This window comes from Peromyscus californicus, unplaced genomic scaffold, assembly GCF_007827085.1.
Source record: "Peromyscus californicus insignis strain IS unplaced genomic scaffold, ASM782708v3 Scaffold_4__1_contigs__length_199733344, whole genome shotgun sequence".
Lineage (NCBI taxonomy): Eukaryota > Metazoa > Chordata > Mammalia > Rodentia > Cricetidae > Peromyscus > Peromyscus californicus.
Genome location: NW_026294562.1, coordinates 135,053,684 through 135,076,983, shown reverse-complemented (window position 1 = coordinate 135,076,983; position 23,300 = coordinate 135,053,684). Strand labels below are relative to the sequence as shown.

The 23,300-nt window shown below is 46.1% G+C and overlaps 1 protein-coding gene across 2 annotated transcripts in view; it reads left to right on the top strand.

Moving 5' to 3' along the window:
* Nucleotides 1–23,300, top strand: part of Adamts17 (ADAM metallopeptidase with thrombospondin type 1 motif 17) — a 323,860-nt gene that overhangs the window by 59,104 nt on the left and 241,456 nt on the right. For both annotated transcript variants that reach the window (XM_052763539.1, XM_052763540.1), the window contains exons 4-6: nt 74–243; nt 21,069–21,152; nt 21,807–21,964. In XM_052763539.1, the coding sequence (XP_052619499.1) occupies nt 74–243; nt 21,069–21,152; nt 21,807–21,964 (412 nt within the window). The remainder of the gene's footprint in view (nt 1–73; nt 244–21,068; nt 21,153–21,806; nt 21,965–23,300) is intronic.

Sequence of the window (23,300 nt, the reverse complement as noted above, 5' to 3'; positions counted from 1 at the left end):
TTGGAGTCTTTCATGGTATGATTTCATAAATCAGTAAGCCAAGAACTGCTCAAATGTCTCCGTCATTTTCTAGAAAAGAAGCCCAGGAGGGACAAGCCATCGCGGGACTGGAGGGAGCGGAGGAATGCCATCAGGCTCACCAACGAGCACACGGTGGAGACCCTGGTGGTGGCCGATGCCGACATGGTGCAGTACCACGGGGCAGAGGCTGCGCAGAGGTTCCTCCTCACTGTCATGAACATGGTGAGTCCACAAGAGGGCCCTGCCATTGGTGGGCTCAGATCTCCCTAGGAGGGGAGCTCTGGAGGCAGGCGTGGCACCCTTACCTCCCGAGGCAAGGAGGCAGCTGGCTTGGGGTCACAGCCTGTGACCCTGAGAGCAGATGCAGTGGATGGGAGAAAGTCTGATTCTGGATTCTACCTGCCGTGATGTTTGCATGCACAGGTTTGCTCGGTGATGGGACTGCTCATGACCATACTTTCAAGATTCTTGGTACGTGGAAGACTTATTCCAAGTGACAGTTATATTGAAGGGAGAAGCAGCTGTCATAATGATGAGACTGCTTGGAGAAATTGGGATCAGACCTTAGTTAAAAAATAGCGTACCATGTGCCTCGAGAACTTACTTGTAGGAACTATGAGATGGTTATCTATTGAGGGTGACAATAAGGGGGTTATGAAGCCAAGTCTGCACCCAGTTTGTTGAGTGGAGATAGAGGGAAACCTTCTTTACAGAGTGGGTGGGTGAAGGAGAGGTTACCTCCTCAATTATCGACACCACAGGCTCTTCAAAGGCAGCCACACTCCACCCAGCCATCTGTTTTCCCAGCAAGTGCTTTTGAAGGCCTTCAAAAACCTTTAACATTGTGTTCCATGCTGGGGCTACAAACGCAACACACAGTCTGGTCCTTCCCTTGGGAGGCTCTAGTCTTAGCAGGCAAAGCATCCATTCTACCATAGAGACATCTGTAGGGACCCCTAATGTGCAGGTGGAGGGCTGCTGCTCGTGATCATCCTTCAGCATGAGGTCTCATGAAAGAGCAAACCTTGACTAGAGAGGAAGGAAGTGCTGCCGGGGTGAGGATGGGTGGAAAGGTCATGCTGTGGGTGCAACAGGTGTGAGGCTTGGAGGGACACTTGCTCCCTTCAGAGGGAGGTCAGGTGATACAGCTGCAGCGGGGACTTGAAGGAGTGTGGACGCATGTAGACAATGGAGGCTAGAGGAGGTGAGCAAGAGGTTCTGAGAGGTAGGGGCTTTGCCCAGGAGACTGGGGCCACCCAAGTGTAGGAGAGCCTCAAGTTCAGCTCAGTGTTTGGAGAAGGAGCCAGAGCAGCTGCATGCTGGGTGGGTTGATGTGAGGAGTGGCCAGTAGATGGGAAGAGGGTCTGAACTGATGGGCAGGGTGAGTGGGTGGAGGCACTCAGGGGCCAGGTGGGGAAGACTGGCAGGAACCAGGGGGTATCAGGAGCAGAGAAACCCCAGTTTACCTGGCCTTTCATGGGTGCCTGGACAGATGGTGGAGCCGCTGGCTGAGAAAAGGAGGAACAGAGCATTTGGACCTCAGGAGGAGTGTCTCAGTGGACAAGCTGAGCTTAAGGCGAGAGATGGACAAGCAGGCTTGGCTAGAATAGGAACTTGGGGTTTCTCAGCCTGGTGCTGGTACCTGAAGCCTCAAGAGTGGCCAGCAATGCCCAGATGCAACATCTCCTGTGAGGAGACAGTTTTGGGGTACAGTAACCCCAGGGGATAGGCAGAAGAACCTAGGAGGAGGCTGTCCCTACAGAAAGGGATGTTGGGAGCGGAAAGCTGGTTGACAATGGCAGGTGTAGGTGAAAGATTAAGAGGACAGTACAGCAGAATGAGACAAAGATTGTCATCTGGGGCCACAAGATGGACTAAACTCCAAAGAGACTAGACTAAGGCATTTGGGGCTAGGGCTGGGGGATAGTATTCCTCCTTCTCCAGAATCTGTGCAGCCTTGGGCTGGTACAATCATGGTCCAGGGCTTGGACAGATCCTGACTATCTTAGAATGCATCTGCTCTTGTTTGCCTGAGGGGATGGAGCCTGGATACTGAGAAGGAAGCTAGCTGTGACGAGAAGGTGAGGTTAGTGGCTCCTAGCTTGTGTGTTGGAGGATAGTGGGTAGTCATGGTCCTCATGAGTGATAAAGTATGCAGGTGACTCTTTGCACATGTGTAGGTATGATGGAGGAGGATGCTTTGGGCTCTAGAGGTGGCTTGGGAGGGTCCATGAGAAAGTGGGGGGGACACAGAAGCTGGAAGGACCTGATGATTTCCCCCCTGCTGGAATCTCTGCTCTGACTGTATTGTAAGTGGGCTGGGGACCTGGAAGGCTGGCGGGCCTGCACAAAGCTCACCAGGATCAAGTCTCCCCTGTGGGGACGAGAGCCCACAGCTCATTTCCAAGAGTCTGAAGAAAGTTCAAGGGCAAAGAGGCTCTGTGCATCAGTAGCTCCTCAAGGGATATCTTGGGCAGGGCCATGACATTAGGTCCAAACCCTTCACCTGAACTGGGCACAGGAAAATAGGTATTGATGCCCCCCACTCTGTCCCACAGTGGTGATCCTGCCGGTCAAGAGGATGAGTTTCTTGCACCCTCTGTCTGAGGCTCCCTTCCCAGACTGCTCTTGTCTTTTGTGAGAAACCTCACCTCTCTTGCCTTTATCCTGCCCCTCAGATGTGCCTCAACTGGCAGAGTGGTTCCAGTGGCATTCTCTCAGCATGGTGAATTGCTGGTTGTACCCACACATTTCCTCATGGAACAGGTTGCCATAAGGCATTGATATTTGCTTTTATAAACTGACTTAGATCTAGGGATCTCTTTAATGACAGCTGATTAAGGATGGGATGTTATCTGTATCACCCCACCTACCATCCCCCATGGGGCATGAAGACTGTAGGCCAAGGGGCCAGGAAGGGCCCAGTCTCGCTTTCACTCCAGAAGCAGCTTACACCAGGTTGTCCAGGGTTCACAGCCCTGGTGTTGGGGGCCAAACACTTTCCATTTGGATTCTGAGGTTTTCTGAGGAGGTCTATAACTTGTTAAGGGATATTGCATTGTGTAAACAATATGGTGTGATGATGTTCGTTCCTACAAGTTGTCTCTGTGTGTGATTTCAGAGCTGCTGGAAGCCAAAAGCAAATTAGTCAGAGTCCCAGACCCCTGTGTGTGATGGCAACACTCATTTTAACCCTTTCCTGCTGTGCTGGTCACAGTCCACGGAAACCACTTCACCCCCAGACACTATGTCTTGTTTTAAACAAGATGAGCCTCTGCCACCACCACTTCCTGTCTTCGGTCCTCTAAATCCTGGTTTGGGAAATCCCCAGATTTCTTTCCTGCCCATGGCTGCTGTGGAATAGGGAGTCTGAGCCAGTGAGATACCTGGTAAGCCTGGAGGAAAGGAAGGGATTGTGGCTGTGATTGGGCCCCCATCATTACACAGCTTCCCTAGGAGCAACAAGCGGGAACAGGCCCACCGAGCCCATCTGTCTCTCTCCAGACTGTTCAGCTGCCTCCTCGGGTTTCTTGGATTGGAAAGAAAGCCACTTGGGTTGGTGGTCCTCATCATTCACTTGTGGGCTGTGGAAACTAGTAACCCTGGTATCTGGCAGCTCTCCCCTTGCCCTGCTGCTTGGGTCTCTGTGGCAGAGATCCCATACCCTCGATGTCATATCCAGACTCCCAAGGCAAAACCCAGACAAGTCCCACCAGGGGCGAAGGAGAAGAAAATCAAGTTTTCTGAGCTGGGAACATTTTTTTTTGGTCTGGTGTTCCTGTTTTTCCCAGTGTCTTTCATGGTTAGGATGAGTTAGATCAGTGCTAGCCAGTGTGGGAGATGAAGAGTAGGTGCCTAAGTCGATCTTCCCAGCCCTGACAGAGGCAACAGGGTGTTTTCATGCCTCCGACACCTCATGTCTGGTGGGTTTCATCATTTTACAGGGAACAGATTTGAAACGGAGGCTTAGAGACTAGTAAGTACACAGTTGAATAGAAGACCAGCTACCAGCTGATGCTCCCTGCATCACTTGGCTCAGACATTTCTGGTTTTGCTCTCTGCTCTGGGACCTCCATTGTTTCCAGCCTTAATACTGATCCAGTTCCCTTACTGGCCTGCTTACTCCCATCTTAGTTCCCCTTTTATCCTCGACACAGAGTGGCCTGGAAAGGCTGCCAGTAGAATCAGGAGCTTGTCACTAAACAGTACAAAGTCCCCTGTGGCTTCTCCTGGCAGTTGATGGGAACTCTACCCCCTTTCTGGGCCCCTCCCAGCCTTATTCCAGGCCATCTCTTTCTCCTGTAACTCCTCCCTCCTTTCTGAGCCCTGGCTTCTGCTGCAGAGGCCAACTCTTCCTCGGGAGATCCCAGCTCCTCTGTCACACATTCTGTCTTTCAGATAGGCTCTTAGAGAATGGGCTTTTCTGTCTCCTTGTAAATGTTCCTCAGGGGGACCCTCCTTGCTGATCTATAAGAAGAGCCCCACCCTGATGCCTTTTTAGAGGTAGCCTGCTTTATAAGTGGGTAGACCTGATCCACACTGTGACACCATACTTATGAGCTTTTAATATAACCTTTTACTTTGGAATCTCCTTGTGCTATCAAAATTAGGATCGTATAAGGGCAAAATAGTATTAGTTTTTTAATGAAGTATAATCTGTATAGGATTCATACAAAGAAAATACCTGTAGGGTAGAAACAAAAGGAAGTAGGAAGGAATGAGAAAGTTTCACTATAGAAAAATAATGAACACAGTGCACACAGAAAACAGGACAACAAAAATGATAAGGATATGAAAGAAACAAAAAAATGCAAAAGTAAGTAACTTTTATGAGTTCAATGATTACATTAAATGTAAATGGATTAAGCATTCTGTTAAAGACAGAGATTTGTAGAATGAATCTTTAAAACCAACCAAACAAAAACCCAAAAAAACCCCACCGAAGTCCAACTATATGGATAAGAGACTCACTTTAGATCCAAAGGTAATGCTGGGTTGAAAGTGAATGGATAGGGAAGATATTCCATGCAGACAGTGATACAAAAGAGAGCAGAGGTGGTTATACAAGCAGGGAAAACTGCCTGTGAGTGAAAAGAGTTATCAGTGACAAAGAAGGTCATTAGATCAATAGAACTCTAAGATAGCAAGATATATATAATATTTATATGTGTGAATATTTTATATGCAATTCAATAAGCATGGTCAATCACCCTGACAAAGCAAAGGGAGAAATTAATAATTACTTCAATCAATGCAGAAAAGGAATTCGGCAAAATTCAATACCATTTTACAATAAAAAGAACAAAATCAAACTCTCATTATTGTTATTCTCATTATGAAAAGCCCTAAATGAGCATCCCACAGCTGACATGGTAGTTGGTGGCAGACAGTGGAAAGCATTTCCCCTACGAAGCAAGGCAGAGATGCTCACTGTTGCCACTTTCGTTCAGCATAGTGCTAGACGTTTAGCAAGAGAGGTTGAGCACAGAAATAAATAATAAACAAACAAACAAGTAAAAAATAAATAAAAGCCATGTAAGTAGGAAAGAGACAGAATGGTCTCTGTTCACAGAAGAAGATATGGTGTTAACTAGAGAAAACCCTGTGTGTGTGTGTGTGTGTGTGTGTGTGTGTGTGTGTGTGTGTGTGTTGTCATTAATAAACAACAAAGTAGCAGTGTAAAACCCAACATCCACAGGCTGGTTTCATTTGTGTGCATGAACAGTAAACACTCTGAAAAGGGAATTTAGAGGAAAGTCCTATTTACAACAGTATCAAAATAACAAAATACTGAGCATTGATGGAATCAGGATGTAAAAGACTACACAGTGAAAGCTGGGAAACATTGATAGCAGAAGTCAAAGAAGAGATGGGTGGAAAGCCATGTGGATGGATTTAAAGACAGCTATAGTATCAGTCTTACCTAAAACAATCCACAGATGCTGTTTCTGTGAATACCTCAGTGATTGGAGGTCTTGGAAAAATCCATCCTAAAATCCACATGGAATCTGAAATGAAAAAGAACAAAGTTGGAGATGCACAATTCCTGACCTCAGATTTTCTTCAGAGCTTAAAAAAAAAATCAAAACACTTCTCTAGCATTGTTACCTTGAGACTGATGGAATAAACCAGAACCCAGAAGTCGACACTAATATATTTGGTTAAATGGTTTTTGACACAGATGCTAATAGGGGAGAACTGGGGCACCCACACAGAACAGAGTCCCCTGTGACAGCATATACAAAATTTAGAACATGATGAAGTCTTAATTTAAGAGCTGAAACTATTAAACACAGAAGGAAGAGGGAGGAGGGGCAGTCATGACATTCAACTTGGCAGCAATCTCTAGGATATATCAAAGGCACAGCCCACAGTAAAAGGAAAAATAGACACATTGGATCTCAGCACAATCAAAAATTCTTGTGCCTCAAAAGACCCCATTAACATGGCAAAAGGGCAACCCACAGAATGGAAGAAATATTTGCAAATTATATGTCAGATAATATTCAGAATATAGACTTCTAAAACTCAACAACAGCGCCAACAACAGAAGGAAAATTAGGTTTTAAGACTGGGAAAGGATTTGAGCAGACATGCTTAAAAAGACTTACAAATAGCCAGTAAATATGTGGAAAGATGTTTAGCATCAATCACCAATAGGAAAAGTCACCAACGGAAGTCAAACCCACAGTGAGATACTTCCTCACCCACTGGGAGAGATCTACTATAAAGCTAACAATCACATACACAAAAGCAAAACTAAGCATATTCATCTGTGAGGGTAGAGAGAAAGGAGATCTGAAGGGGATATGAAATACTACAGTTGCTGTGAGAGGTAAGGCACTTTTTGAAAAACAAGCCCTACTCATGATCCAGCGATTCCACTTTTGAGAAATCAAAGACATGGGTAGATACTTGGACATCTGTGTTATGGTAGTGTTATTCCCAGCAGCCCAGAGGTGGAAGCAACCCAAGCATGCGTTGATGCCTGAGCAGATAGGCAAGTGTGGCATATATGTATACTAAGATATTAGCCTCTAAGTGAGAGGAAACATTGGAGCTTGTGTGATGCCTCAGTGGTTAAGAACATTAGCTGCTCTTGTAGAGGACCCGGATTCAATTTCCAACACTCACAGGACAGTTTACAGCTGTCTATAATTCCAGTTGCATGGGAGCTGATGCCTTCTTTTGACCCCTGTGGACACCAGGCACTTTTAGTGTACAAACATACATATAGACAGTCATACATGTAAGATAAAAGCAAATCTTTTGAAGGAAGAAAATTTTAAAACATAACTATAATACAGATGACCCTTAAGGACATGTGCTGAGTGAAGGAGAGCCACCACAAAAAGACAAGTGCTGTATGATTCCATTTTTATTGGGTACCCAGAGTAGTGGCATTCAGAGGCAGGAAGTAGAATGGTGGCATACTAGATGGCAATGGGATATCAGTATTTAATGGGGGTAGACTTTCAGTTCTGTAAGTAGAGAGATGGACCATGGGGATGGTTGGAGACCAGTGTGAATGTGTTTAGATGGACCATGGGGATGGTTGGAGACCAGTGTGAATGTGTTTAATGCCACAAATGCTACACTTTAAAATGCCCATCCTGCTTATCACGTGTTCCCCAGGTATCTATAGTAAGCTCCTCAGGATGGGTTTGGGTGCACACCTTCCCCGTTATTTACGGGGGGCATCATGCATGGTCCAGGATATCTGTGAGTCTGTGAATATAGGACCGAATAACTGTGCCTCATCCTTTGCCAATGACTTAGCACTGAAGTCATGTTAACTAATACTGACCATACTTTATTTTTTTTCCTGAAAATTCTTTGCCTTCTCAACCATACAAAACTTGGAGAAAGACTGAAATGTGGACAAAGCTGGACCTAATCTTTTTTTTCTCCTCAATTTTCATAGTTTTTATTTTTTTTAATTCTTTTCATACAATATATTTTGGTCATGTTTTCACCCTCCCCTGAGTCCTCCCAGATCCAAATCCTCTCATCTCCTAACCTTATGTTCTTTGTCTCTCTTGCTTTTAAAACCACAAACTAAAAGAAGAAACAAAAATAAAACATTAAAAGCATAAAACACAAAATGAAAATTAAAACAAATAAGCAAGACCAGCAAGGTTTAAAAAAAGCCTAAACAAAACAAAAGTCCATAAAAATACCAATGAGTACATTTCATATTGGCCAACTATTCCAGGCCTGACCTGGAGTGTGGTTTATATAACCAGTGAGAATCCAAAAAAGAGAGCTTTTATCTTATGTGTATGACTGTTTTCCCTGTGCCAGTGGGTATCAGTTACAGATAGCTTCTTAGTGGGGGGTGGGACCCTATGTCTCTCTCAGTGCTGGGACCCCATCTGGCTTGAACCTGTATGAAGTTCTTGTGTGTGCTGTCAAAGTCTCTGTGAGCTCCTATGTGTATCAGTCTTGTATCTGGACCACACTGTTTCCTTGGAGTCACCCATTCTACCTCCTATTTCCTGTGGATCCCTGAGCCTTGATGGCAGACATCCTATTTAGGACTGAGAGCTCCAAAGATTCTCCTTCTTTGTACACTGACCAGTTGTAGACAGTTCTGTGTTAATTCCCATGTACTGCAAGAAGCTTCTCTGATGCGAGTTGAATGAGGCCCTGATTTATAGGTCCAGCACTATGGCATTGGGAGTCATTTTATTGCTATGTTCCTTTAACAGATAATAGTATTATGTTTCCCCCCAGGCCTGTGACCTATGTAGATTCAGGTTTCTGACCCCTTTAAGAGTGTCAGATCTGGGTTCCATCTCATGGAGTGGGCTTTAAATCTGACCAAAGAGTGGTTGGTTACTCCTCTAACGTTTGTGCCACTATTACATGGGTAGATCTCAAAATCAGATCAGTGTTGTAGGTCACAGGGTCTGTAGCTGGGTGATAGTGATAGTTACCTTTCTCTTTCAGTAGCATGAGCACTAGTCAGCAGGGCTGAAGCTTCTGGTTAAGCACCAGCTTACTTCTCAAGGTTCCGTGATGCAACTAAGTGTTTTATTCAGCAGTAGAGCCTTATCATCAGGTTGTAGAGAATAACCAGTAGCCTTGACAATAGCTGTGATGTTTGGGGGTTTCCAAAGGTCCCATTTGGGCAACAACTCTACAAGATGTAATATATTCCTGGGACTGAGGGTTTTGTTTTGTTTTTTGTGGCAGAAGATGTTTAGTTGGGTTTAGTTGGGGCTTTGTTGTCCCTGTTATTTGTTGACTCTAATTAGATTCCTTCCATATATGTATGTACCTTAGGAACTTTCTATAATAGTAGGTTTCCATATGGTTTTAAAATGCCCTTTAGTATTTCCATGATTTATTTCTTAATATATTTTCCATTTGTATATTGGAAGGTTACTTATTTTTATGAGTTAATTTTGTGTCCAGCTACTTTTGTTCAAAGTGTCTTCCAGCTGTAAGAGTTTCCTGGTGGACTTGTTAGGGTCACTTATGTATACTATCATATCATCTGCAAATAAAGACACTTTGACCTCTCCCTTCCTATTTGTATCCCTTTGATCTCCTTCAGTTGTCTCATTGCTCTAGCTAAGACTTCAAGTACTATATTGAATAACTGTGAAGAGAGTGGACATCCTTATCTCATTCCTGATTTTAATAGAAGTGTTTTGAATTTCTCTTCATTTAGATTATATTGGTTGTTGGCTTGCTATAAATTGCCTTTATTTGCTATGAGTGGGGGAGAGATACCCTCCCCCCATTAGTGCCTGAGGCAGCTTTGAGAGCTGGCCTTGAGGTCATAAGAGCAGGAGAGCTGTTCCTGGTCCCCCCCACACACACACCAGCTGCAATCCTCGGGAAAGCAGGCCCTGCACCTTTCCTGGGCAGCACAGTAGAGCCAACCCTTTTGGTGGAGGTGTGGATGAGCTAGCCCTGAAGTTGTGAGCATAAGAGAGCTGTCCCCACTATTCATCTGTCATGCAGTGGTGTGGGTGGGGGAGAGATGGACCCCCTCACCCCTTACTGCCTGCAACAGATGAGCAAGCTGACCCTCTCCCCCTTACTGCTGCAGCATTCAAGAAAGTGGACCCTGCACTTCTCCTGGGCAGCACAGTAGAGCTGACCCTGTTGGCAGAGATGTGAGTGAGCCAGCCCAAAGTTGTGAACATGATAGAGCATGGGAGAGCTGTCCCCATTACTCATCTGTCATGTGGTGGCATGGGCCAGGGAGAGATGCTCACCCCTCCCCGCCAATCAATACCTGAGGCAGGTGGGAGAGCTTGCCCTGCCCCTTATCAGCTGTATCATTAGGGAGAGTGACCCCTACACCTGGCCTAGACAGCACAGTAGAGCTGTCCCTGAAGGTGTGGGTATAGGAGAATGGACCCTGAGGATGTAAAAGCAGGACTGACCCTACCCCTTGCTCATCACTGCAAGGGGTGAATTAGCCAGGGCAGTGCTGAAGAACTCACCCTGGTGGTGAGGACAGGGGAGAGCTGGAGGGCTGACTAACCCTGCAACTACCCAGGCCCAGCACCAGGGTTATGTGTTGTCCCACCCCAACATCCACAGCATCTGTGATCTGCTGGAGCATGGGGGTGAGAGTGGGGTGGGGTCAGTCCTGCAGATCAGGGCTTTTCACAACATGGGGCAGCAAAAGAAAGTCCAAGAAGAGTCCCAGTGAGGGCCCAGTGTCAGTGGTGTAGCAGAGACCAGGGGCCTTGAACCAGACCAATGATTTTTTTGCAATGAATGCCTGCATGTAAAAATGTATGGATAAAGTGTAATTCACTGTGTCATACTGCAACTTTCATGATGAGTTTTTCCCTTTCTCCCTTTCCCCCCCTGCTTTTTTCTCTTAAAATTTATTTTGTTTTAATCTTAGGGTGGGGGTGGGGGAGATGGGTGGGATCAGTAGAAATGATGTAAAAGACACAAAGAATAAGTAAAAAGAAAGTTTAAAAAAGAATGCTGATAAATTAGGAATCTTTTTGTAACATATAAAATAAATAGTTAAAAAAGAAGAAAACAGTCAATTACCTTTACTATGTTAAAGTATGTTCCTTGTATCCCTAGTCTCCCCAGGACTTTTATCATGAAGGGGTGCTAGATTTTGTCAAAGGCTTTTTCTAAATCTAACGAGACAATCATGTGAATTTTATCTTTCAGTTTCTTTCTGTTGTGGATTACATTTGTTGATTTACATATGTTGGATCATCCCTGAATCTCTGGGATGAAGCCAACTTGATCATGGTGGATAATCTTTTTGATGTGTTCTCAGATTTGGTTTGCAAGTATTTTATTGAGAATGTTTGCATCTATCTTTATAAGGGATATTAATCTATAATTTTCTATTTTGGTTTGATCTTTGTGTGGCTTTGATATCAGGGCCATAGTAGCTTTGTAAAAAGAATCAGAAAAAAAATATTCCTTCAGTTTTTATTTTGCAGAATAATTTGAAGAATATTTGTGTTAGTTACTCTTTGAAGGTCTGGGAGAATTCTGGCCTCTTTCTGCTTGGGGACTTTTAATTACTGGTTCTATTTCACTAGGGATATAGGTCTGTTTAAGTTGATTGTTTGATCTTGCTTTAATTTTCTGTGCCTTTGACCTGGGATTCTTCTCCCTCTGTACCTCTATTCATAGGTTTGGTCTTTCCATAGTATCCCAGATTTCCTAGATGTTTTGTGCCTGGATTTTGTCTTTTCTTTTCTTTTTTTTCTTAAGATCTAACACTTTCTTTGACTGACCTATCTATTTTTTCTACCTTGTCTTCCAGACCTGAAATTCCCTCTTCCATGTCTTGTAATCTGTTGGTGAGGCTTTCCTCCGAGGCCTTGGTTTGACATCCTGAGGTTTGCATTTTGCATTTTCTTTCAGTTTGGCTTTTCTCCAAACTTTTGAATCAGCTTTTTTGGCTGATTCTCTTTCTTTGCTAAGTTCTCCTTGAAACATTTTTATTGTTTCATCCAACTGTTTGTATTTTCATGGTAAGACACATGTTCATATTTTCTCTACAGTCTTTGAACATATTCGTAATTGGTATGTTTGGACTCCTTACTCTGTGCTTCAGTAAAGTATTCTTCCCAGGGTCTGCTGCAGTGGGATTGCTTCTAGAGGAAGCATAGTGTCTTTAATGTTCATGGTTGGGTTTTTGAGCTGAGATCTGAGCACTGGGAGTTATGATGTCTGATGTGGTTTTTGGTGGAGCTATCTGCTCTTGCCTTAGTTGAGTGGATGGTCTAGGTTGCTCTTGTCTACTCTGGATCCCAGGCAAGTGTGATAGCTGTGGGGTCCCTGTTACAGAGTGCTTCTGTGGGTTGGTGGGTGACACAGCAAATGGAGATGGGTTAGGAGGAAAGGCTGAGAGGGAGACAGGAAAGATCTAGGGGAACCCTGGGTCCACACCAAGAGGCAGAGCCCAGGAAATGGAGGTCAAGTGGGCGGAGAGCCTCCTGCAGGCAGACTGCTGCGGACTAAGAGTCAGTCTGGAGAGACTGGAACAAAAGAGCTAGTGGGTCTGGCAGCACTTTATAATTCCTTGATTAATTTGTTCTGAAAAGCCTTTTGTGCATCCCAAACACAGCATGGAGATTTATGTGTATGCACAACCCAGTGAGAAGTGTTCCCACATACACGTGATTATATTATTTACCTACCTCACACAGTCCCCGGGTGGCCATGTGCAATGAAAAGTCTCCTGAGCCCCCTAGCACACCTGTTGTTTTTTTAAGAAGTGTGGCAGAGGATGAAGCCAAGCCTTACAAGGTTAAAAGGAATCCTATGGAGAAGCCGGACTGCCACAAGCAGCCTCCCACCTCCCACCTCCCACCTCCTACCTGCAGGATCCCACCTACATCGTGTTGCAGCAGACACCCGAGTGGAGAGTGGAGAGAAGAGACACCTAGGGAAAATGGCCACAAGCAAAGTGGGCTTGCTTTCCAGATGGGAAGCAAGGAGCTTTTTGAAACCTGGAACAGGAAGCTTGACTGTAGGGGTGAGGATTAGGGCAGGCCAGGCAGCAGGAGAAGTCAAGGCCAAGGGTATGTCAGGAATAAGGCTGGTCCACACTGCTGGATGCCTCTGCCTGCTGTTAGGTCCCTGCTGCCATGTCTACGTCCCAGGAACATCTACTGCCTGTGTCCTCTTTTAGGAATCAGAGCCTTGGGAGGAATTCATGAGCCCAGGCCTTCTCTGGAGGCTACTGGTGGGCAAAGAAACAAATCTGAGTAAGGTGCTGAAGGAGAGTTCATGGTAGCATCATTCCCAGTAGCCAAAAGCTGAGAGCACTAAAGTGCCTGCTGATAGGTGAACAGATAAGCAAAATGTGCCAGCTACACCAAGTGGAATATTAGATTCAGCCTTAAAAGGAAAGAAACTTGTACGTGCTCTATAAAATAGATGACCTAAAGGACATTGTGCTCAGTGAAATAAGCCAATCACAAAGGACAAGTAGCAAATGATCCCATTTCTGTCCAATATCTAGAGTCATCAGATTTACAGAGACAGAGTATAGAATGGTGTTTGCTTGGGGACTGGGGAAATGGGGGAGCATTAAGTGTTTGATGGGGGCAGAGTTTTATTTTACAAGGTGTTTAAGTTCTGGAGGCAGATGGCGGTGATGGCTGTGTAATAGTGTGAATGTACATGTAAACATGGTAGAGATTATAGACTGTGTGCTGTATGGGTTTCACTATCAAGATAAAAGATATGTATTGGTTCCATTTGGCTTAGTTATTGGCACTCAAATCAAGGGACCTTGCTACCCACTTCTGTGTACAACAGAAATCATTAGCATGCATTATCCCCACATGTCTCAGCAGAAGGAGCCATAGACACTATCCAATACAATCAGTGAAAAGGGAACCTGGAGATGGGAGCTGCCACACACTATACCATATGGGAGCAAGTGACTGAGGCACCTCTGGGAGGGGTGGTCTCCACTTCTGAAGGGTGGCATTGAGTGGTGCGCCATGTGACGCCAGCAGAGGGGAGGCTGGTAGGGATTGGTAAACTATGGTCAGACTGACCCTGTTGCCTGATGTAATAGGCATGAATAAAGGGGCTTGCTGGTGTGTGTGTGTGTGTGTGTGTGTGTCGCTGCCAGCAGGTCTAAAAAGAAGAGTGGAATGGGCTGATTGGTGTTTTAAAAATGCTTCTGATCCAGGCACACTGGTACACACCTAGTAGTGCCTGGGAGGCTGAGGCAGGATGTGAACCTGGGCTGTGTAGAGAGAGACTACCTTTTAAATTAATGAAATACTACTACTACTACTACTACTACTACTAATAATAATAATAATAATAAACATGGTAATAGTAATACTTCTGTAACTGGAATGTGGCTCAGTGGCAGAGTGTTTACCTAGTATACATAATCCTCAGTGCTGTAACAAGCAAGAGCTGCTGCTTCATGCCCTAGCTGGGGGTGTGGAGTCCTGCCCCTGGTTCTGTGTCCCTGGAGATTGTGCAGAAATTGCCTCTGGGACAGATGTCCAAAATGACCTCACCACCCACGGTGTGCAGCGGGCTGCGGAGGCTTTCCCACATGTATCACAGAGCCTTTTGTGCATATATGATTTGGTGCTCCTTGGGTGGGGGTCCCCGGGTGACACCAGAGCAGGAATGTTTTAAGGTACAAATTGCAGACAGAAACAGGTGGTGTGGCACCAGAAACGCTGCGGCTGGGCCGCCAACTTGGAAAGCAGGGCCACCCGGCAGGGTTTTGGTTGTTCTCTGCTTCCTTAACAACCATGGAGTGGTATGAAAAACCCAAGACCATCCAGGCAAGCTGTTTGGAGGAAAAATGACATCAATTTCACTTTATTACCATATGCAACAGACAAGAGTCTCTCTGTGGTCACCCCAGAGGCAGCCCAGGGTTAGTGTGCTTGTTGGTTCTTACGCTTCAAGCACATCCCAGAAGCCCTGGGAGACTCCTTCAACACACACAGTTGGTCTCTGGGGGCTCCGAGTATGCATTTCCAACTTATGGCTGGTGCCCCCCTTAGAGTTACTGTGAATTCAGTAAATTTAGCTCTTACCTTTTGGGGTGAGGTCTGAATGGGACAGACTGGGGCTCTGGGCAAGCTCTGGCTCGCCCGAGTGACAGCTTTGTGAAAATCCTGCCATGTGTGATGACCATCAACCCTTCCCCCTGTCCCCCCTCCCATCCGTCCTAATCTCTCACTTCTTCTCTGGCCCCTGTCTGCCATCGCCACCATCTCTGTGTCCCCAAGTCACCCAGCCGGGACAGCCACAGTATGCTGTTGGCAGCAAGTCCACCTGCTTGGCTCAGGCTGCCACGGGAATGTGACAAAGGCAGCCAGGGCTCTGAATACTTCCTGGAACACAGCCAGAGCTGGACACTAGGGACAGACTTTCCAGACAATTGGCTGCACTGCTCCAGGCCCAGCCAGGTGTCTCCCTCAGCATCGGGCGCTGCTGCCTTCGGGACTTCTCCCGAGCACGAATTTCTATGGGAAAAAGAGAGAGTGTCTTGCTTGCTTGTCTCAGGCTGGGTTTGTTCATCTGGCTTCCCTGGCCTGGAGGGAGCGCCCCTTTCCATTCTGCCCTACCCTGTACCCCGTGGAACTCTGTGAGGGGGCATCTGCAAGTAGCAGGTGACTGTGCTCAGCTGTGGTGCTCAGACTCTGCCAGCTGTTCCCTGGGATGAAGGCCTGCATCGCAAGGGGAAAGTGCCGTCTGTCCTTACTAGTCAGTGGTGGTGTATAGTTACCTTTCTTTTGTTGTGATAAAACACCATGACTATAGTTGGAGATTTCTCCAGTCTCACTCAGGCCCGCAGCCACTCAGACCCAAGTCAACACACAGAGACTTCTATTATTTATAAACTGTATGGCCGTGGCAGGCTTCTTGCTATCTAGTTCTTATATCTTAAATTAACCCATTTCTCTTAATCTATAAGTTGCCACGTGGCTTGTGGCTTACTGGCACTTTACATCTTACTTCTCATGTCAGCGGCGGCTGGCAGCCTCTCCTGACTCAGCCTTCCACTCCCAGAATTCTCCTCTCTCCTTATCCCACCTATACTATGCTTCCTGCCTGGCTACTGGCCAATCAGCATTTTATTTATCAATCAATCAGAGCAACACATTCACAGCATACAGAAAGATATCCCCAGCACATGACCAAGGCAACTTATGGAAGGAAGGGTTTATTTGGGGCTTAGGGTCCCAGAGGGCTAAGAGCACATTATCATCGTGGCAGGGAAGTATGGCCACAGGCAGGCATGAAGGTTGGAGCTGTAACCTGAGAGTTGAGGGCTCCCATCTCAAACCACCAACAGGAAGCAGAGAGAGCGAACTTGAAATGGTGTATGGCCTTTGAAACCCCAAAGCCCACTCCCAGTGAGGCACTTTCTCTAGCAAGGCTACACCTTCTAAACCTACCCAAATAGGACCACCAACTGGGGGCCAAGTGTTCAAATGCCAGGGACACCAGAGGGCATTTCTCACTCAAACCACCACAGGTATTTAGGACATGAACATTTTAAGAAGGATTTATACTTTTAATTGTGACAAAATACACCTAACCATTGAATTTACCATTATAACCATGTGTTAAGTGTTCAGTAATGTTAAGTACATTCCCCTCTTGTCCAACCAGCATCCAGGATGGCCTCATCTTCTAGAACTGACACTCTCTACCCCTTTCCCGTTTAGACCATTTTCTCCATTTTCCCTGTCCCCAGCCCTTTGGAGCACGAGGCTGTTTTTTCCTTTCATCTCACATCATAGTTTTGTACATTCATCCCAAGGGAAGCAAGGAAGCCTTGGGACATGGAAAGCTCATAGTACCAGGCTATGCTCAGACTGACAGAAGCCAATGTATGATTCTAACTCAGGGACTTGTCTTGTGTTCTGTCTGGTGCTCATATCCATGCCTATGGGTTCTGTGTTCTCTGTTCATGTGACAGATCAGAACAGCACTGAGAAGTGCCCTGTCACATTACTAGTTTACTTATGTAATTAAAAAATTTGAGACATGATGGCATGGTATAGTCTGGCCTGGAACTTGTTGCGAATATCAGGCTCTTCTCCAACTTGTAATTCCTCTGCCTCAGTCTCCTAAGTACTGGGATTACAGGCATGAACCCCTCTGTCTTAGAGTTACTATTGCTATAATGAAACGCTATGACCAAAAGCAAGTTGGGGGTGGGGAAAGGGTTTATTCGACTTACACTTCCATATTGCTGTTCATCATCAAAAGCAGTGATGACAGAAACCCACACAGGGCAGGATCCTCGAGGCAGGAGCTGATGCAGAAGCCATGGAGGAGTGCTGTTCACTGGCTTGCTTCCCCTGACTTGCTCAGCCTGTTTTCTTATAGAATGCAGGACCAGCAGTCCAGGGATGGCACCACCCACAGTGGGCTGGGCCCTCCCCCATCCATCACTAATTGAGAAAATGCCCTACAGCTGGATCTTATGGAGGCATTTTCTCAACTGAGGCTCCTTCCTTTCAGATGACTCTAGCTTGTGTCAAGCTGACATAAGAATAGCCAGTGCACTCACCATGTCTGACTTCACATTCTTTATATTTTATTTTTTATAACATTTATTTATTTATTTTTATTTTATTGTGTGCATGACACACATATGTCCACACTATAGTACATAGGCAGAAGTCAGAGGACAACTTGCAGGAGTCTGTTCTCACCTTCCACTGTGTGGGTTCCAGGGTTCAAACCCAGGTCATGAGCCTTAGGGGCAAGTGCCTCTACCCACTGAGCCACCTTGTCAGCTTGCGTGTTATTTCTTTAAACCCATGATATTCTTGAATGTCTTAGGGGTTTGGCTGGCATAGTATTACAGGTATTGTGCACTTAATTATTTTATGTTTAGGTGCTGGGACAGAACACGGGACCTCCTGTGTGCTGCATCTATGATCTCTCATTGAGCTACACCTGAACTCCAAAAGCATTTACTCCAAATGCAGCTCCTTGTGACAAAGCCCTGTACACCTTAAATTTTTTCTTTTATAATGCCAACCTTTCTTTTTTCGGAACTTTCACGTCTGGAACTTTTGTGTACCAGTTAAGGCCCAATCCTCATCCTGGGTATTTCAGGAAAAAAAAAAAATTGAATTAGAGCCATTGGGTGGTTCTTGAAATATCCAAACAAGGAAAAAATTGTGGGCTCCCTTCTTCCCCCAGGGTCAGGAATAGATAATGAAGAACTGACTTCAGAATTGGCCTGTGGATGGATGGTCCAGCCTAAAAAAAGGACAGATATTTTGTACTTGAGGACAAGACATTTTGGAGCAAGGACTGAGAACAGAGAAAGTGAATGCATCCCCCCCCCTTTTTTTTTTCTTGTGGGAAAGAATACTAAGTTACACAAAGATAGATTTTATTTAACCATAATAGCAGCTTTCATTGCATAATGTCCAAGCTGTGACACAGCTAATTCTATGTCACATAGCTGCCTACGGTCTGTGCTTGCCTGGTTTGCAGGCTCACTGTCCTTTGGGTAGCCAGCTGCACATCCTAACAGACCCTGACATTGCTGCTTGCTTTGGCCATCACTTTCCGGTGCTGCCAAGTTGAGAGTAGAGACTCAGCACCAGGGGAGAAAGTTTTAATGCTCTTGGTGTGAAATCCCCTAACGGGTTGTCCATGAGCTAAAACCAAGAGGACTCATCCCCGTTCCCTCCGTATCCTGTGTCTATGGCCACCCTCACCACCTCCCATCAAACCTCTCAGGGCACCATTTTTGCTGTAGTGCAAGAGAGGAAGGAAGTCAAGAGGTCTGTCCTGACCTGGGGGCCTCACATCCAGTGGGCCGCCTTTGTTCATATGAACCCTGGCTCTCCTGCCTTACGATTTTTCCTTTTGTTCTTCCTCTCTAGGACGTCTTGATGTTGAGGCCCTTAATAGTAGGTTCTCCTGACTAGAGGCATATTTGTATCTAAGTTGGTCTTGTGCCACCATGATGAAACACCTAAAACAGGAAGTTTGTAGAGAAAAGCGCTGTTGAGCTCACAGTCTGGAGGCTCAGGTCCAGTTCTGGCAGACCCGTGACTTTGGAGTCTGGTAAAGGCACAAGATGACACCGTTGGGGCAAATGTCGATGCTAAAAGACAGAGTGAGCAAATTTGGGGACCCACAGCCTCGCTCGCTCACTAGGCCCTTCTCAGTCCCTCCCACTACACCACCCTGGAGCCAAGTCTTTTTGTATGTTTAATTTGGGGGACACCAAATGGCCACAAAGGGGGACTTGAGACGAGCATGCACCTTTCTGTCACTATGATGTGCTTCAGTGGCAGCCTCTGGTCAGAATGAGGACTTAGGGGAACACAGGAAGAGATGGACATTTTGGGTAGATGAGCCTGGCTTTGAATCAGGGTATTGCTACCTGGCTCCGAGTCTTTAATACATTCCTTCATCTACAAAAGCCCGTTTTGTCAATGGGGATGATACAGATGCAGAACTTTAGCAGTGCTAGAAAGGGTTAAAGATGACACAGGCTGGGACAGTGCAAGTGTCTGTCTGTCTCCCTATGCCTTCAGTCCTTCTGCATGAAAACCTGAGGCGAGGGTTTTGACTTTTCTGCCTGGATTACCTAACATCTGTTTCTGTGTTTCAAAATCACCCAAGCTGCTCATTTTCAAAAGTATTTATTTTTACTTATGAGTCTGCATGTGTATGCCTGTGTACTACGTCTGTGTACGTGGGAGTGCTTGTGGAGGCCAGAAGAATGCATCAGGTTCCTTGGAACTAGAGTTACATCCAGTTGTGGGCTGTCTGACACGGGTGCTGGGAGCGGAATTTAGGTCACCTGGAAGAGCAACAGCGGACCGCTGCTCCGCCAGCTCCCGGCACCTGCGCTCTGCATTGTCGAACAACCGGCTGCTCTCACCTTTGATGTGCTGTACATGTGCCTGTGTGTGTGATTCTAGAGTCTTCTCTTATATACATGGGGGGTATGGATTCTCTTTTAATCAACTCTGTGTGTGTGATGTATGTGTGTATACAGGCATGCTTGTGCCACAGTCGTGTGGAGGTCAGAGGACAACTTCCGGTTGCTGCTTCTCCCCTTCTACCTCGTTGAAGCAGGGTCGGTCTGTCTGGTTATTTCCACTTCACCGAATCCTCCAGGCTAGCTGGCCTCAGTGCTCCCGAGTGCTTCTCTTGTCGCTGCCTCCCATCTCCTTGCAGGAGAGCAGGGATGACAGATGTGTGCTGCTGCAGCTGGGTCTTTTGGGGGGTAGTGGTGGTGAGTGTGAGTTCTGGTGATTGAACGTGGGTGGTCAGGCTTGTGCAGGGGGTACCTTCACCTGCAGAGCTCTCTCTGGCCCTGGAGTCTCCTTTAGTGGGGATTTTTGGTCTCAAAAGACCTTTGTTTGTTTGTTTGTTTGTTTGAGACAGGGTTTCTCTGTGTAGCCATGGCTATCCTGGAACTCACTCTGTAGGCCAGGCTGGCCTTGAACTCACAAAGATCCGCCTGTCTCTGCCTCCTGAGTGCTGGGATTAAAGGTGTGGACCACCACCTCCTGACTAGTAAACCTGAATAGAATCTGAAAAATGTTCTCACCCGTGTGTGTGTGTGTGTGTGTGTGTGTGTGTGTGTGTGTGTGTGTGTGTGTGTGTGTGTGTGTATGTGTGTGTATTTGCTTAAATCAGACTTTGTTAATACTAAACTTTGAGTTACATGTAATTATTACTTTTAGTTTTTCTCATACTAGAAGAATACAAACTGCACTTTAATATTTTTTACAAACAAAGCTGTTATTTTAGAACAGTTTTAAAGGTTTAGAAAATTGAGCAGGTAGTATAGAGTTCACATGCACAATTTTCCGTATTTTTAGCATATAGTGTGTTTGCTAACATATCTTAATAGTCTGTGTGTAGGACATACTGTATGTATACAGTATGTTTGTAGGACAATGTTGACTATTACCTAATCTAATATCCATAGTTTATGCAATTTCTTTAGTCTGTATTTAGTATTTTTTCTCTGTTACAAACTACCACTTTAAACACTGCTGTGTTTAAAGAACTGTATTTATATCTTTATTTTTCTCTGTTAATAGGTATACAACATGTTTCAGCACCAGAGCCTCGGGATTAAAATTAACATTCAAGTCACCAAGCTGGTCCTGCTGCGACAACGCCCGGTAAGTCTTCATGGATGCCTTTCGGAGCAAGCTGAGAACTTGGAAGTTCCCCCTGACTGGGACTGTGAGGGGGGGCTTCAGGCAAACTGGCTTGTTCACCTTCCTGGCTTCGAAGATGGCAGCATTGTGAGAAAAGAGAGTCTTGGGAGTATGTAGGCTGCTTAGATCTCAAGGGAATGCTGAGCCATGGGTGCTCACACTTCCCATTCCTGGTAGGTCTGGCATATGGCTCTCACACACGTGGAAAGCTGGGGGAGGTCTCAGAAGCATGGCCTTCCTCCTGGAGCTCCTGCCCCATCGGGACTCAGCACAGCCTTGACTTTGCTGTTTCAGCTGAGTGATTCCCTTCAAGCCAGTGCTATCTGCAACAAGGTGAAGCAGTCGGCGGACGTGGAGGGAGTGCATCGTTTTTGGAGACTGTTGTGTTTCTAAGAAGGAGACTGCTTACTTTAGTGACAGTCATTATTTAAACGCATGGATAAAGTCCCTGGTGGTCTCGGGACTTCGTGAGCATCCTTTGGTTCTAGGCCTTTATCTCAGGGCAGAGAGTCATCTAATTCGGTCTTCAAGGGCATCTACCATCCACAATAGTGTCTGGGTGGCAACTTTGGTTTCCTGGATGACAGTCTGACTGCACCCTTCTATTTCTTTTAGGCCAAGTTATCCATAGGGCACCATGGCGAGCGGTCCCTGGAAAGCTTCTGCCACTGGCAGAATGAGGAGTATGGGGGCGCACGGTACCTTGGCAATAACCAGGTACCAGGAGGGAAGGATGATGCGCCTCCTGTGGATGCCGCTGTGTTTGTGACCAGGTAAGCCTGGAGCCAGCCTGTATCTGATAAGCAAGAGGAAAAAAGCAGTATCCTTTTGAGAGCACGTTGGCAATCCAGAGTTGGGAGTCAAGCCTACGTCTGCTTGCTTGGGCTTTGGGTTCTTGGTAGTCAAATGGGGGGTTGTTGTAGGTTTAGCCTCTAACGGCTGAGCAGATTATGAGCTATTGTCCATAAGCAGTACCTAACCCATGGTGTTAGCCATCATTAGCTCTGGTGTCAGTATTAGAAGAATACTAAAACTCTAGGTAACTGGAGACTTAGAACTGTCTATAAATCCGTGTACTTCTCCCTTACTCCTCCTCCTTCCCCCCAATAGCACGCTAGCCAGAGAGGTGCTGACAGGGTTTGCAGCTGCCGCCACCAACTAACTTGGGCAACCTGTTAGGGAGAAGGATGGATGCTCTGAGTTGCCTGTGGGAGGAGCTCTAGATGGGTACATGGGTGACCTGCACAGCCTTGCAGGACAGTGGAAACTCCCCAGAAAACTCAGTCTTTTGGATGCCCATGGCTGTCACATGAGGACTCTGTTTGAAGCATGGGTAAAGATTCTCTCCTGGCTACAGGACTGGGGTTATCCTTCTAGACCAAGGGACCAGGAGCACATAGCAGAAACCCAGGTGGCCTCTGAAGCCACAAGCAAGCACATTGCCAAAATTTCCTAGTGACACCATAGCCACTGGCCCAAAGCAGGTGACCCTCACATTCTGGAGCCTCCGTGTTCTAAACCGTGGTATTACTAAGGCTCCACTCTCCCCAGTTCCTCAAGGGGGAGTCATTCCTTATTTTCTCACTTTTGGTGGCTTTTGCCACCCTTGGCGGGCCTTGGCTGTGGACACCTCACTTGAATTTACCTTCCACCTTCACATGGACCTTCTCTGCATGTTCCTTTCTATGCCCAGATGACTGTCCTCTTAAGAGGACATCAGTCTTTGGAGTAGGACCTATCTTAACCCGTTGTGACCCCTTCTTTACTTGTAGACCAGGTTGGCATTGAACTCATAGACCCACCCACCTCTACCTCCTAAGTGCTAGGATTGAAGGTTTTGGCCACCATCACCCAGCTTGTGACCACTTCTTAACTGGATTATGCCCTCAATGACCCTCTTTCAAAATAAAGTCACATTAATGGGCACTTAACCATATCTGTTCTAGGGACACAATTCTAGCACATACATGCAGACATATATAAACACATGTGCATGTGTGTGCTTACACACACACACACACACACACACACACACACACACACAGACACACACACACAGAAATAGGGGGGAAAGTTTGTAATTCCAGTATAGGTGAGGCAGAGAAACGA